General features: G+C 37.6%; 1 protein-coding gene across 1 annotated transcript in view; it reads right to left on the bottom strand.

Moving 5' to 3' along the window:
* Positions 1-658: 658 nt before the first annotated feature.
* OCA2 (OCA2 melanosomal transmembrane protein) overlaps positions 659-17,401 on the bottom strand; it is a 158,041-nt gene continuing 141,298 nt past the window's right edge. The window contains exon 23 of the mRNA XM_054271957.1: positions 659-853. Coding sequence (XP_054127932.1) covers positions 766-853 — 88 coding nt within the window. The 3' untranslated portion in view covers positions 659-765. The remainder of the gene's footprint in view (positions 854-17,401) is intronic.

The following is a 17,401-nucleotide window of genomic DNA, read 5'->3' as shown; positions in this document are numbered from 1 at the left end:
TCTTCCATGTAGTGTATTAACCTATTAAAATATTCAGAGTACTCCTTCACAAAAGCGAATTAATGATTAAATGGAAGATGTCTGATGCTTTATCACTATTTATGTTTGTCCTTTTGTAAGAGGAGTGGCATTGGTTTATTTTAAGAAAAAAAAAGTAGAAGTAGCATAACATTGTTGAGGAACTAAAATGAAAGCAAAGCCTCTGGGCAATACAATCCTGCTTCCAAAATAATAATTCCTTCCACAGCACATTTCCAGGACATGTGTTTATTTTTAATGTAGATAATGATACATCCTTCAAAGTGTACAGATATTCTGCTTAACTTTCAATTATTACAAGCTGAATATTAATTACTTTCATACAAATAGCTAAATATATTGACAAAGAAGAATGAAGCCCTAAAAAGAAATTACTGAACATCTGCTATTGTGAATGAGTTTTTCATCTGTGACTATACTCAGATTGTGTCAATACAAACTTTCAGGCACAGCATATTCCCTTGAGATGGTTCCTTTTTATCTGCACAGTAATTGCATTCATAATGAAATATATGAATTCTTTTAATTTTGATTGTCTAATTCTCCATATTGTTCATAAAACAAAAGGTTAAGAATGACCATATCTGATGTTTATGGCAACAATCTTTTTGATTGATACCATATGTTGGGATTTTACACATCTTTTTCCTTTCATATGTGTTCTTAACATTCTGATATAAGCTAAACATAAGGGAAAGCTTATCTGAGTCTTGAAAATATAAATTACTATGAGTTCCAACCTACTACAACATGAGCAACAAGAAGATAGCACATCCCAATGGTACAGGACACGATCATCATGGGGAAACCTAACCTGGAACAACAATAAAATAAAGCAAAGATTAATAAAGATACTCTAGTTTGCTCTCCAACCAATTTACAAAAAGGATAGTTTGAATTATCCTACACATTCTGAGTGAAAAATATGTTTATACCAATACCAAAAGCAGAGATGTTCTGAGCGTATAACTGTATCATATTCAAGCTCACCTTTCTACTTCCAACCTTAGAGATACAAGGTCAAAATTCACATAGTTTCATTGGTTTCAGAACATCTGTTCCAATTTACACTGTCTCAGAATCTTGCATGCTTTGCTCTTTTGGCCTTTTTCAAGTTTTTTCCCATGCACACAACATGCAATTATACAGGTAAAATAACAATTCTTACAAATTATGCAGCATTAGAAATTACCTTCAAGCTGCATCCCTTCAGATTAGGTGTGTGATCCTGGTATGGCACTTTGTAACACAATATTGGATCAAATCCATTAAATTGTTTCCCTGTTGATCTGAGCCACATACAGCTAGCACTCCTCTTTCATACCTCTCACCATGTCTAACAGACTTGAGTATTAACAGACTGCTGGGAATAAACCCCAGGCACTTGTAAAATTACTAAAACCTTACTGCTCTACCCAAAAAACTATTTTTTTTCACCACAGGAAAAGATTTTCTGACAACACCCAGATTTAATACATCTATTTAGACTGACAAATACAAAGAGCAGAGACAGACAAGTGAAAAGGATGTTGTGGAGTCGGCCAAGTCCTGATGGCTAAATCTGCAGGTCTTTCAGATATGTGAAAAAGAACTTTTCTGAAACTCAAAAGCATTTTTGTATGATATCAGGAGTCTGTGAAAAAACAGTGCTGTGATCACACTAATTTATTTCATGTTACAAAATCACAAGGAAAGCTGAGATATCATCATGCCACAAATTATACCCTTATACACTCTCTTTTACCAGATTCAGACAAGAGTTTTCATAAAACTCAGAAAAACACAGCAATGTTGTCCGAAGTTCAGCATTTTATTAATTCCTTTTCTTGAACTAAGACCAAATAACACATCTGGGTATATTAATTCTCCCTTTTTGCCTTACTTTGCCCTTAGGAAGTTACTTGAGCCTTTTCCCATCTGCCATTACTGACAGAGTAGTAAGAGATGACCATTTTATAGGGGACAGGAGGATGTTGTTTGTTGTTCTCTGAGCTTGGTTGAATGAGCAGCTCCTTCCCTTAGCAAGCTACAGATAGAAGAGATGTCTTGGGGCATTAAATGTGGCCCCCACTTCCTCAGGCTAGGAAGCCCTTGCATAAAATGAAAACTAAACTTCTCAATTGCTCATTACCATCTGCTTCTACCTGCAGCTGCAACATTACCGTGAGATCCTCATGGGATGTTTCTTCCATTGCTGTTTCTCTGGAAAGCTGACTAGCAGGGGCATAGATGTGACCAGCAGATCAGAAGTGCCTTTAACAGTCACTGGTTTGAGTTTCTGAGAAAGGAATTCCAGCAGCAGTGAAGGTCACTGCAAACACAAAAATAATCAGCCCTAGCCTATAAAGTTTGTAGAATAACTGGGAAATTAATGAACACAAGCACTCTAAAAAATATGTTGGAATTATTTAGGAAAGAGCAAGTTTGTCCATAATGCCAGCTTCATGGTCACTCAACCCAGTATGGAAGTGTGCTCATCTCACACACCTACAGAAATTGATTCAATCCAAGAGATGAAAGACAGAAAATGTGCAAAGACAAGACCATCAGACTGACAGATGGTCTCATTTCTGTGTCCTTGACATCCCTCTGAGGAAGTTGGCCTGGCTCCTTGTGTACAAGAAGTGTCCCTGTGTCCATCACCAAATATTGCCTGCAAGATCTGCCTCAGAAGGACAGTTACCACCTTGCCTGGCTCCAGAGGCTTTCTTCATCATCCCTCTAGGGTTTTGGACCTGGTGAGCTGGCCTTTTCTGCCATTTTGGCATCAGGCATCATTATTGCTCTTCGGGCTCTGAAAGCACTGATGTTAAGTTGCCATTTGGACTTGGGAAAAAAAATGAGATTAGAGAGAAGGGCCAGCTGAGTCCAAGAGGTGAATGGAGAAAGGTACAAAAGATTGCTAGAAAGGGTTAGAGAATTGCCACAGCTTTCAAATATTTCCTGAAAAGTCTGAAATGCCTTTGAAGGATTTTTTGGGAAGTAGAAGGGGTTTTTTTCTTATGAACACACATAAACATACTGCAGAGAATTGTTATTTGTTTTCCAATCCAACTGGTCAGATCCTTGCTTTTGAATGACTTGTTTCTTGAAAGGGCTGAATCACTCTTCAATCACTAAACTATGATCAAGCTGATTATATTGTAAAACAGAAGAGCTAATGCTGCTCCTGGAGCTATTTTAGGAAAAAGAACCCCAAAAAATAAATAAATTAATTTCCTGGCTAGCCAGCTGTTTCGCAGACCCTTCCCATTCTTCTGTCAGCCAATCTGATCTGTGGCATTGCCTAACCTCACTTAGACAAAAGTGTCCCGATGGGACATAAAAAAGCAAACCCAGCAATGGCTATAGGAATAAAATAGATCAGCTAAAACTCCCTTAGTGTATATATATATATAAAAAACTCCCTATACATCCTTTAGTATATTTAATGAATGCCCCCTGTAGCTCTATCTCCATGACAGGCTAGTGAGCTGGAGATTGCTGCAGCACTCTTAAGAGCAGCGGCTGCTGTTTGACAGAAAACATAGATCTCTTGACCTCACACTTGGCAAGCAATGAGCTGGCACTGGGAGGATTGGAAACAGAGCAGATCTTAGTCTGTATTAATGCCACCGAACAAACCTCCCGGGAGAATGCACAGTAGCTCAGCAATGAATGGCAATATGATGCCTTTGTGAAGACTGGCAAGGGGAAGAAAGCATCCAAAAAGATTCAAGGGCTACTTGACCACTGAAAACAGAACAAAAAGGTTTGTTCAAACCTGGAGGAGGGACGTGCAAGAAAATGGATTAATTATACAGGGCCACATGCAGGAATTGGGATCACACCCCCACTGTCACAGTGCCAGTCAAATGTGCAGCTGGAGGCAGAAGCAGCTGGCCTGGGGAGGAACCTCATTGCACATAGTGTGGATGCTTGCATAGGGCACAATTGCAAAGCTGTTATTCTCATTGCATGGGCAATTACCCCACAACTTGGGGTCTGAATTTCAGGCTCACTGGCCTGAGCACTAATGTAATTGGATCAAATTCAATGTGGAATTTGTGTTCCAGAGCGAGGAGAGATAAAGGCAGTAAGTATTAGTTACTGCAGAGTTAATAGAGTCTTTGAGTATCATGGGATCATGCTATTTACACTACCCATTGCTCTTCCCCAAGGTACAAAAACTTCCTGTCCCAGGCTACATATGACATAACATACAACAAATGTTTCCTTTAGTTATATTAGGTCCAAAAATGCATATTAAATGATGTGAAAATTACTTCCAGCCACTCTTATTTCCAGCATACCTCTTGGAATCAAAAAAGGGCCATGTCATTCTTTTGCTCCTCTCCAAGGAAAAGGAACAGTGGAGTTAAGAAGTTACCAAAACCTTTTATGTTCTAAAACTTCAGATTAATAAGAAACACTAATGATCATTTTTGCATAAAAATACATTTTTACATCCTGCACTGCACTTTCCTTGTCTCTTCCTCTCTGCAGACAGTGATATACACAGAGCCTGCACGGTTCAAAAAGTGCATCTTGGCACTCTGCAGCCAGCTGAGGGAGGGTTTACCACTGCAGAGAGGAAGCAAGGTCAGATACAAGAAAGGGAAGGATGTCAGGACTCAGCAGTCACCCCCTTTTTCCCCTCCTCCCCTTCATATTAGAGACTTACATGGAAAACTCCTATCTAAATGAAATTGCCCAGCCTAAATATACACAAAAAGCAGATGTTAGCTCAGTGTGAGATAGTGGGAATGTTTCAAGCGAGAGCCCCAGGGACCTGTCTTGGACAAAATTTTACTTATTAATAACTTCAGTGATACAGTAATGAAAAGCTTGCAAATTGTCCCAGTGTGGGAGAGATGTCAGACTCTGTGGAGAGCAGAATTCAGCAAATCAAAATGAGAATTTGAAATGAACAAAATGAAGCTCTGTGGAGGTAAGTGTTAAATACGTATTAGAAGTCAACTGTGGGCATAAAACTCACAAGAGAAGTGAACCTTTTTGCTGGAAATGACCTAGATATTTCTTATTCTGTTTCACTGCAAGATTTCTGGCCCCATATTTACTTGAAAAAAAGAAAACCACTGTATGATTATTCTAGGAATAAAATCCATTTTTAATAAGTTTCTATGGAAGTGAATATTACAGTTTTCTTAGGTTATGAGTTTATCCAATATTATTTGCTAAATAATAGTAGTGAAGCCTTTGGGGTTAGAATTGAGTTTTCTTGCACAAACTGGTGTCCTACATTACCTTGCAGCTCTATTTTGTGATGCTTCAAGAGCCAGTAGGACCTAGTATGTATAAGACCCAGGTTCATTGACCTGTTCTTCTTGATTTGGGACACAAAATACAAGATGTTCTCGTGCAATAAAACCTTGCCTACATGCACTACCTTCATTGACAGCTCATAACTTGCACAGCCTGTGCATCCTTGGGGAAATCTGTGGAAGGAGCATGTCCCCTAAGAACCGAGGAACCTTCAGTGGATTCTCAGTGGAAAAGCAACAGCAGAAATCACCCAAGACCAAACCAATGGCAGACTGGTGATAGACAGGGGTAACAGTTAAAAAAGAGCTAAAGCTAAATTCTAGTTGTATTTGCAATTTAATGCAAAATTTAAATTCAACTGGTAGAATTTCATCGGGCTTAAAATTTTAGTTTTTCTCAATTTGTATCAGTTTCATGCCACAGGTTTTACAGAGGTTATAGCCTCAGCTTTTGCAGAAACAGACAGGGCCTGGACAGATGGTGGACACTAACTGAACATGAACCATGAACTTGTCTTTGCAACAAGGAAGGCTAATGGTATCTTGGGATGCATTAAGAAAATATTACCAGCAGGTCAAGAGAGGTGATTCTTTCCCTCTATTCAGCACTGCTGAGGCTACACCTGGAGGGCTGGATCCAGTTTTGGCTTTCCCAGTAAAAGAGACATGGACATAATGGAGAGAGTCCAGTGAAGGGCTACAGTGATTACAGGACTGGAAGATCAATAATACAAGGAAAGGCCTGAGGGCTGGGGCTGTGCAGCCTGGAGAAGAGAAGGCTCAGAGGGGATCTCGTCAATGTGTATAAGTTTTTGAGGGGATTGTCTGAAAAGGACAGCACCAGGCTTTCCCCAGTGATGCCCAGGGAAAGGACCAGAGACAGCACTAAATGAAACACAGGAGGTTCTGTCTGAACATCAGGAAATGCTTTGTTTTTTACTGTGTTGGTGACCAAACACTGACACAGGTTGTCCAGGGAGATTGTAAAGTCTCCATCCTTGGAGGTATTCAAAAGTCATATGGATATGGGCCAGGGAAATAGGATCTAGGTGGTCCTGCTTGAGAGAGGCCCCCAGAGGTCCCTTCCAACCTCAACCACTCTGTAACTCTCAGACTTTTATTTGTTCCTCTCTTATTCAACACAGGATAAGTAGGCATTATCTACACACCTGAAGATTGACATCTTATCAGAAAATACTTAATGAAGAACAGAGGACAGATAATTCTTCTCAATCTTGGACAGTCTCTCACTTTGTGCAGTGTTTTGCTCTGGAATTCTGATAAATACAAACTCATTCTTAAAAGAGGATCTAAAAGTCTCTGGAAGCAGCCCCAAAAAAGAGACTCAGGTGTGGGCATGCTTAGGATATACATAAGGTTAGTTCTGAACAAAAGGAAAGTTACACATTTTAATAAAATGTCATAATTCAATTTGCAAAGTAATTTTCTTTTCAACAAAAGGATGTAACCACAGGATTCATCCTATGTTTTCTTTCCCTTTCTATCCATGCAGACTACCTTCTGAGTGCCCTATCATTTCAATTGTATCAATTGAATATTCCATCATTGCTAGTCTTTGACATACTGATCCAGCTTATCTGAAAGGAATGTATGGACTTTCCTATCAGCTTAAAGAAAACATATTCAAAATGTTTATCATATACCCATGACCCCTTCAAATCTAGACACCTGTTGTAGCTCAGAAAACAGGTGGCTAAAATAGCAAGTGATCGTTAAGTTAACATTAAATTACTGTGAATTTCATATAGTCTGAAATTACATAAAATTACAGTGTAGTTACCTACTAGTTACCATACATAGGAGTTTCTGTGAAATTTAAAATACAGAACAAAACCTATAATTCTATATTCATCTGCTTGGTAAGTTTTTAACAATTTCTCATTATATTCTATCTGTTTGAATCTATGCCAAGATTTTCCATAGAATTACTGCCTGGAGTAAACTTAAGATAGGGAAAATCAGATCCTGAGTGAGAAAATAGAAAAGTTCTATCTAGAATATTCTCCTAGAGCTGTTTGGCTCTTATAGTTATATGCAGAATAAGCAACAGGCCTTTCCTTGGCCTTTCAAAATTCAGATTACAGAAAGAAAAATTTCAGACTTTAATTCTGAGAGAATAGTTGGTCTGCCAGCTCCACCTGGCAGTTTCAAATGACTGTTAATACAATATTTGTTGCAGTCTCTGTCTAGGTCTCTGTGGTGCAACTGAGATTAAATACAGGACTGTCAGAATAAGTGACTCTGATTCTTATCCGAAGCCTATTCATATATGTTAAGTTGGTAGCCAGTAAGAAAAATAGTAAAAAAAATTGGAAAACAGATCACTTCTAGTAAAAAAGATACTGTAATTGATAATTTAAAAATCAGCAAGACAATTTTTAGATGACAAGGGTATCTCATCTTTCTTTCAAAAATAAATATGCTATTCCAAGAGAAAGAGGTGAAATCCTGGAGACAGCCAGGGAAGAGCACAATCACAAGTACAGAAACAGACCTGAACACATAGAACTAGGGGTAATATTTTTCTCAGAAAGGCCAGCATAATACAGATAAATTTGTCTGTGTGGATCCACCTAGATGCATATAATACACTTCGGTCAAACAACCCCATTCAATGCTACATGTTTGGGAAAGAGTGGCTGGAAATCTACCCTATGGAAAATCTACCCTAGTGGCTGGTCAACAGCCACTGAACATGAGCCAAATTGTGTCCAGGTGACCAAGAAAGCCAATGGCACCTTGGCCTGTATCGGAAATCGTGTGGCCAGCAGGAGCAGGAGCGTAATTGTGCCCCTGTGCTGGTGAGGCCACACCTCAAGTACTGTGTTCAGTTTGGGCCCCTCACTTTCACAAGAAAGACATTGAGGTGCTGGATTTTATCCAGAGAAACAGAGCTGGGGAAGGGGCTGGAGCACGAGTCCTGTGAGGAGTGGCTGAGGAAGCTGGGGTTGTCTAGCTTGGAGAAGAGGAGGCTCAGGGGTGAGCTTATTGCTCAACTACTACCTGAAAGGAGGTTGTAGCAAGGTGTCAGTTGGTCTCTTCTGGGCAACCAGTGATAGGGCAAGATGAAACAGCCTCAAGTTTTGCCAGGGAAAGTTTAGGTTGGATGTTCAGGACAATTTCTTCACTGACAGGGTGGCTAGGCATCGGAACAGGCTGCTCAGGGAAGTGTGGAGTCACCATCCCTGGAGGTGGACTCTGCAGTGTTAGAGTAATGGTTGGACTTGGATGTTCAGGGTCTTTTACAAGCTAAAGGATTCCAAGTTTCTATGAATATTAGGGGAAGGTCTTCTCTATAGACAGACTACTTCATACCCTACTAAAGAAGTGCAACATGCCATGATAAACCTTGGCATTCAAGATAATCTGTTAGTGCTTTTTGTGACTTCATGTACCCCTTGGATCTATCATCACATATTAGCAAAGTATTTGCTCTCCACATCTTTTAGGCAGACCCCAAAACAAATTTTATCCTCAATTTGCAGCTTCTGGTTATGGAATCTTCATGCCATTCTAAAGTCTAGGAAATGCAAATGTATGTAATTGGTTCAGCTTCTTGGGAAAGCTGTACTTATTTCTCTTCCACACATCTGGGTAATGAGGTGTGGTTGTGAGTCTGAGCTTAAGAAGATTAAAATCATCATGGCCAGCTAGAAGAGAAAATCAACAAAGTACATCTTGTCTGACAGCACTTGTTCTCATGAATTGTTTGAATGATTCTGATACAAATATTCTACTAATGAGATAGATTTATACAAAACTAGTGAGGTTCACTGTGCAAAAATGAATGCATTAGGACTGTTGAAATGGGTTTTGCAATATTTGCAGTTACAGTTTCTGTATTTTATGAAACATTTAACATATTGTAAACTCACTTTTGACAATTATATGCTTTTCTGCCTTGCCGAAAGCAAATTCAAGGCTTAAGGACATTTTTCTTAAAATACCTTTTCATAGCTCAAATCTCCCTGCTATAGAAATGTCACATGAAAAAAAACGTTTTGCATGTTTTTAAAACAAACTGTATCTACCCATTTTTTTAGACTACAATGCATTTGTATATGGTTTAAACAAATCAAAGATAATGAGTATGGCAGAAGTTTACTGTGATTTATTTTAGTCCCCAAATGGTTCAAATTAAATAACCTTTACTAACTCTTTATTATCTTGATTTTTCTTAGCAAGGATTCAGGAGAGGAAGTTGCTGGAATGTTATTTCCATTAATGTCCTTAATTCCAACTCTCACAAATGGTATCTTGGGGCGCTTTTCTTAGGTTTTATTTTCTTCCAAATGGACTCTTTTATTTTGGTTAAAGCACAAGATAAAAGGAAATTACATTTTATGGTAGAGATTAATCAGCCCATTCTTTAATAATTTCATCAGAGCACACTCAACTATTTTTAAAACCCTAGACTTTGTTAAAAAGCCAGATGTTGCATAAAAAGGAGTATGTTCCACCCTGTTCCCCTCTTTTTCTCTCCACTTTGTGATTCCCACAATGCCACACAATGTAATGATAGAGAACTTGTGTACAGAAGTTCACCAGGACAAAGGAGAAATGTAATTGCATTTTGAATTAAGAAGTAAAAGGATGTTTCCTGTGCACTTATGATTATTTTTCATTATGAATTCAGCAGATGCCTCCTGATAAAAGGCTGTTAATGCTGTATGGCCAGTAAACTTTTCACCACAAGTCCTATGCTACAGGCTGTGCAGCCTAAGAGAAAGCAGAGTGGAGATTTTCATTCCAGCAGGGTGCACTTGGAGGTTTCCCTCCCACCCACCATGAAATGTTAACAAAAGCTGAATGAGGGGGCAGATGGAACCTCACAAGCCCTCACTGCCATCATGGTGCACTGCAGTGCACAGGCCTTTCTGCCCCAGAGGAGCCACAGATTTGAGCTCTTATCTGCTCTTTACAGGGAAAACTTTTATAAATAGGTCTAATTTTAAGTGCACTAGCAAACTAAGGTTAAATTAAATGAATCCTATTCTAAGTGCATCCATTCTACAGCATGTTAAAGCTCCCATATAAAAAGCATTAGAAAAATAAATAATATATAAATCTACCCTCTGGATTGCCACAGATGTATTTACCAACATTTTTAACAAGATGAAAGAAAGTCATAGAATCATAGAATGGTCTGGGTTGGAAGGGACCGTAAAAATCATCTAGTTCCAACTCCCCTGCACTGGGTGGGGATAACACCTCACTAGACCAGGTTCCTCAGAGCTCCCTCCAGCCCAGCTTTAAGCACTTTCAGGGATGGGATATCCACAGCCTCTCTGGGCAATCTGTTCCAATGTCTCACCATCTTCACAGTAAAGATGTTTCTAATGTCTAATCTAAGCCTGCTTTCTGTTTGGAGCCTTTATCGTCTTGTAAATAGTCTCTCTCCACCTTTCTCATAGGCTCCCTTCAGGTACTGAAAGGCCACAACAAGGTCACCCCATGGAGACCTAACAGATGGAGAAGATGGAAAAAGTATAATGTGGGAAAGTACCACCAGCAGGATGATTAAACATGGGCTTAGCCACTCGAGCAGTTCACAGTTATTGTAATCAATCAGGCCGAAGTGTCACAGTCTAATTGTTACAGATGGCCAACTTAGGCCTTAAGGCACTTCCAACTGATAGGGCAGAGCTTGAGAAAGTCCAGTTCTCAATTCCTTAAAATGTACTACGTTTTCAGAAATTATTTGAGAAAGAAACATTTGGTGTTGTCATCTAATCCACATTATCGTGAGTGTTACTCAGGCTTGTGCTGGGAATAGGAATTAGACTGTCTGAAATGAGGGAAAAACAGAAATAAAAGTACTGTGTTTTTTTTAATTATGAAGATAGTATTTATCTTTTCAACAAGTGAGTGAAAACTAAGATGCTTGCTACACTGATTTCTGCCTCCCTCCTCCCACCTCTGACGCTGCAGTGGAAGAGAAGAATTGCTACTCCTGTAATGCAAGCATGCAAATGGGCCTACACTTAACTGAGAACAGAACACGGGAGGGTAATAGAAGTTCACTAACTAGTGAGTTATGTAGGAGATGGCCTGGGTCAGCAATTTACACCCAGGCATCCCAGTCTTTATCCTTTTTCTGTTTTAGTCCTTTGAAGAGCTTGGACAGTCAAACAGTTGATTTAAGTGTAATCAAGTAATTCTGAACTGTTCCTAAGTCCCACCAGAGAAACACAAAATTAACTTTCTAAAATATCAGGATTATTATTTCAGATATGTTTAAGATAATTTCTGTTAACTTACTTCTCTAAATTTGGCCTTTCCAGCTAAGGTTAACAGAGTTTTGAATTTTCTGTCTTAGAAAGAGAGGGTACAGTAACACACTTCAATGCATTTTTACTTAGCATTACGAAAAAATCTGGAACAATCTAGGTATAAATATCCTTACAGTGCCAGAGGTGGAATATGAGTATTTCTTGAGTGGAATATTTAGTGGTTTTTTTCTTCTTTGCCTTTAGAAAATCTATTATTTAGATGGCTTCCATAATACTAGAAAAACAATTTATCCATATCCTGACATTTATTTTGAACCTCTAATAAGTTTTTGGTTTATTATCACCAAGCAGTAAAGAAAATAACAAATGGCTTAATAACAAACACAGAAAAAGAAGAAAACAAAAACCCAACATAAATATTTTTAAAATTGTTTAGTAATATTTAGTAATATATGTCAAACAGTGCCACAAAGGAGAAAAAAACAAATACAGAAATCCTCTAGCCCAGCATTCTTTTATAAACTTTCTTAGGAATAATCCTTTCCTTTTCCTTTACTGGACTTTTTTAAGATATGGAATAAAACTGAAACCTTACAACAAAGAAACAAACAAAAAACCAAACAAAGAAAACCACAAACAAACAAAACTCCCCAAGAACCCAAACAAACAGCCCCAAAGAAAGCTTCCCAAACCAACAAAATTTTATTTATTTTTCAGGAGTGAGTTTTGTACCTCCTCTCATAAAAACAGTTCTTAGTCACTATCAATTTAAAACCACTCTCATAACCTAACCACTGGTTTAGCCTATTGAGCTGCTATTTTTCTGTTTAAAACTTTGGACCAGCCCTATTTAAGCAACCTTCATTGCAGCTGAAAAACTGAAAGTAATGATCAGGAAGTTAGAATTCAAATGTTTTACTAGTGCTGTTTATATTAATGCAGTACTCCTGAGTGTAAATATAATCAGGAAGATAATTTTTTTTAAGTTATCAAAATTCACTGCTAAGTTCAAACAGCAAAATAGCAAGGAATACAGTAAATACTACCACATCCTTTGTGTGAAAAATAGTGTCTAGTTTACACAAGAAAATAAAAATCTATTTCCTCTTCTATAAAAAGCACTATTTCCTTTGAGCTGCTCTAAATTCAAATGCATTATAGTGAAAATAATGTAAACAGCAAACCCTCCTTTCTTCTGATTGTGCTGGGAGACTCCAGCATAGTCAACTTAACACATTATCCAGCAGTAGATAAAATCACTTTGCTAGTTCTATTAAAAATATCAAATTATTTGAGAAAATTAAATGCCTAGAAAATTATATTATGATGTGACTCCAAATGCCTGTATGATGCTTTGGCAGGAAATTATAAACCATTGGATAAAGCAAACTCTAGCTGCAGAAAAAAAATATTATTTTCTCATAAGACGGTTTATTAATCAGTGCATAAATGGCAAATATATGTAAGTTTCATACTGACAGTGTTCTCTAAATTTCCCAGATTTCATATCTCTTTCTTTCATCTAAGTTATCTTTTTGTTTGGATCTCTTGCAAATTGTTTTGCTAAACAGTGTTTGGAGATAAAGAATTTCTCCAAGCAAGTATTCTCCAGCCAGCACTGAATAATTCTGGTAATTGCAAAAATACCCTATTTAATTAGAAAATAATTTTCTAATTTCAACCATGTTTGAATAACACTCTTGTTCAGCAACTATAGTGACTGTCTAATCAAATTGAGCATGTTGTAATTAACTAAAATTTTGGCATTTGATGAATCTGAATGAAGCTGAAAAAAGTAGGAATTTTTGGGGGGAAAAAACAGCAATTAATATCAGAACATAAGACATTATCTATTTGAGAATTTAAATGTGTATTACTCAATACAAAAATACTGTGTGTGTACTTCATAAAATCTCCCAGGAGACACAGAAACAGAAACTAAGTTAAGGCAGTTTGGCTTTTTTTCTCTCCAAATCAAATAACAAAAATTATGTAAATGAGCAAGCACTTCACTCATTCTTCTCTTCTTAGAATCACCTCTGATTGCCTGGACTTGTTCCCTTCTCAAACTCCCTTTCCTCCCTGCTCCCACCAACCCATTCATCCACAGCTTTGGACACACCATTTGTGGGACAGGACTATCTTTTCCCATTTCTTTAGGAGCTCAAGCCCTGCTCCTGGGGACACAACTAACTCATACTCTGAAGAGAATGACCTTCCAAGAGCTGTTTCTCTCCAGAGACTACAATGAGAGCCAAGTATGGAAATAAAGATATCAACATTGTAGAATGGAAAAGTGAGGTGAGATGAATCTTGCCTTTACTGACAAGCAGCTCCATCAACATCAGAAAATAATGAAGCCTTATTTCCTATCTATTTGTGTCTTAAGTTTGATTGACTTTCTGTCTAGGTAGAAACTTTTCTTCTGTAACATATAATGATGCAAACCTACATGGATTTTTTTTCAGTGTGTAAAGAAGTGTGGCCTCAGACTGCTCTTTCCCTCAGTGAGAATATAAATAGGGTTTCTTTCCTCTTCCCAGCCACTAACTTTGATGACATTTAAGGGGTTTTAATTATGCTTGAGAAATAAAGCCTCCTATCCCCACCATTCTCTCCCCTGCCAAAAGTGTTTGAAGTCGATAAGCACATTCAGAAGTTATTAGGTGGAAAATAGTGACACATTCACAGCAATACGATTGTACAGGAAAGCAGAGGAAAAGTTGGGCTTTGATGGAAAGAAAGGAACAAAAAACTTTTCAAAGGCTTTTTTTTTTTCTGAAACATAACTTGCTACAAGGTGAAAACTTGATATGAACCAAGAAGGATTACAGCAAGGGACCTAGCTTAGCATGTGCTTCCATTACATAGTTCTAGTCTCCAATTTAATCAGAGTACTTATAGGCATGGGAAGGTAACAGGGAAGAGAAAGAAATGTGAAGTTAAAGTTTGGCATACATTTTGAAATTTCATGTAATTCCTAAGGAAGTGTTAAGTTATATAGGAAGACTAAAATTCTGTTATTAAAAAAAAGAAAAAATATTATTACAATTTAATTTTAAATTACAATATGATTTGATTAGTGCACTACTGTTGATACCATCACAGCATATACTTCTGACCTTAACAGGAAGTAGAAAAGTGAAGTTCCATTTACTGAAATAGTTTTAAAAGCTGTAAGACTTAATGAATAATCTCTAACAAAGCTCAAAGGCTTTAAGATTTTAATCTGTTTACAACTCAGATGTATACCTATCAAACATGAAAACATTACTAGAGTAGGGAATAATATATAATTATGGCTCAAAGCAATAATACTTCTGCATGCAAGTTTCATTCTGAACAGTTACATATTCTAAATACTGTTCAGAAGTCTCACAAAGCCAAAAATTAATATTTCATCAGTGTACCTTAAACTTGAAAACTCCAATTATTCTTATGATGAAGAATATCTGCCAAAATGTAAAGAACAAGTGAACTATTTGCATGTATTGGTTGAAATTATTAAGGACTAAAAGTGTATTTGAAGACTTTTTGCAAAGGCAACTACATTATTGAGTTTGCACAAAATATACCGTGCCCTGGTAGTTACAATGGAAATAAACAACTTGCATGAATGTCCCTGTAGTAATTTATTTAATGATAAGCTTTAGCACATATTTAGTGTTTCAAAATCTTCCATGCATTGACATACTAATAGCTAGCACTTCAGAATATACACTGACTAAATATACTTTGTGCCAGAAGAATATAGTCAGATTTGTAGTACAATATTGAAAACCTGGGATAATCTTAGTAACCATTTAACTAAGGAGATATTTATTCTGCAGTTTGAATAGAACAATGAGACACCACCGATGGCCAAGCAAACATGAGAAGTGACTGAAGATTTAACCAACAGCTTTTTGAATGTCAGTATACCAGACACAAATCTTCTTTTCCCTGGTATGCATGTACATGCATTTCTGGCAGAGAAAGGAAATTAGTTCATGCTGTAACTCAAAAATCTCTGTGGGGCCAATAAGAAGGATATACATTACTTTCTGCCTATTTCTCCTTGTAAAGAGCATTAATCTTGTGCAATATTCACAGCATCTGGTGGCATCAGCTCCACAATCTAATGCAGACCATGCAGTTTAGTTAGTTAGTGTATATATATCAAAAAGGTTTTTCCTCAATAAGCTGTAATGTAAACTACTACAATCAAGAGGAGATTTCATTTCAAGCCTCAACTTGGTCCCCTATTTTTTTCTTCTAAAAATGACAGAAATTTTAGAAATACTTGATGATAATAATAGAACATTTCATTTTATTGCCAACAAAATCACTCTCCCTGGAGTCCCCTCCACTGACCTCTGAAGTGAAGGTAGAAGCAATGTTCCTTTCTCTTCCTCCCAGCAAGCCACTGGTTTTGACATGTCTGCCTGTACTATTCTTGGCCTTGGAGGCCTCTTCTTCTTCCAGCTCTCCACTGATCTCTTTTCACATCTATGTCACTGTACCCTCTTGCCAAAGAGATGCTCTTCTTGACCCTCTTCTCCCACTTCTCTTGCTTCTCACTCCAGATAATTTCACCACAGACTACATGCAATTCAGCAAAGTCTCCTGTGCTGACAATTCACTGATCTTGTTCTATCCAATTAATCTAACCTCTCTCTCTTCAAATCAAAGTTCAGTCCATTCCTCTGCCAGGTCTTTACTGATGTCTAGCTATCAGTTTACTCTACATGCCAACCAGATCCATTCTCTTTTTTTTCACCCCTGCAAATCTTTCCATTTATATCCTTTTCTCATAGCACTATCACTTTACTCGTTATCCTTGCATATAATTTTAGTCCATTTGGATTCACATTTCAAGTTACTTCTAAAGCTCTTACAGATTAGTTCTGCTTAATTGTTTCTTCCTGACTATTCACATAAATAAAATGCTAATTTATGGCTCTCCTAGACCAGTTTCTCAATGTTGTTTTCTTTGACTTCAAGAAATACCAAAGGTTATCTTCCAGCTCCAAAAGTTTGGTCGTTGCAGGATACTCTTAGAATCCCTTCACCAGTTCTCACAAAAACACAAGCATTGTCAGCTTACAATGTCAGACTAGTACTCCACTGTTTATTGAAGGTGCAATGTTTCCAGCTGCATCCTGGTGTTAACCCTCATCACCATTTGTTATACTTCAAGTTAGTAGCTTACTCCCAAAAAGCTTCCTAGCCCTGATAGGGATGCCCCAATCTGCCTGTAAAGTCACCTTATCAGTATTCTTTCACTTTGTTTTTCCCTGGCACTACTGACAGTACCAGACATCTTTGCAGTTCAGTATTACATTGCTTTGTTTTTCTCTCTCAGTTGGACTAGCATCACTGAACTTGGGGTGTCCAAAGCCGAGGCACTCTGAACTGGGCAGCAATCTGTGCAGCTATCAGAAAAAGATATGCACATGTACACACATGAGCACTGAGGTCCCTATCTATCTTCAGATCAACTCAGACATTTTTCCCCCTAAAGTCAGTAAGTCATCTAATAAAAGAATTTACTTCTTTCTACAAACCTTGTGCTTGCTATATCCTTTAAACATGCAGCAACACCTCTGTTCTCTAAAGAGAACAAGCACAGGACGACAGTGGAGTTTTCACACATACAGGCACAAATCACAAAAGGTCAATTATTCCTGACTGAAGGGAAGCCACCTGCAGTGCCAGGTAGAACTGGTTTCAAAGCAAAATAAAGAGAGCAAAAAAGATTTCCAGATGTCTAATATATGTGAAACACTTTATGTATGGTTAAAATGCAAAGGAGGTAAGAGAAGTATAAAAAGAGCTGCAACTGGGTATGAACAATAGCAAATG

Source organism: Melozone crissalis, unplaced genomic scaffold (genome assembly GCF_028551555.1).
Source record: "Melozone crissalis strain CALT ecotype California unplaced genomic scaffold, PUWL_Pcris_2 ptg000013l_1, whole genome shotgun sequence".
Lineage (NCBI taxonomy): Eukaryota > Metazoa > Chordata > Aves > Passeriformes > Passerellidae > Melozone > Melozone crissalis.
The sequence above is the reverse complement of the archived record's forward strand: the minus strand, read 5'-3'. Positions and strand labels throughout refer to the sequence as shown.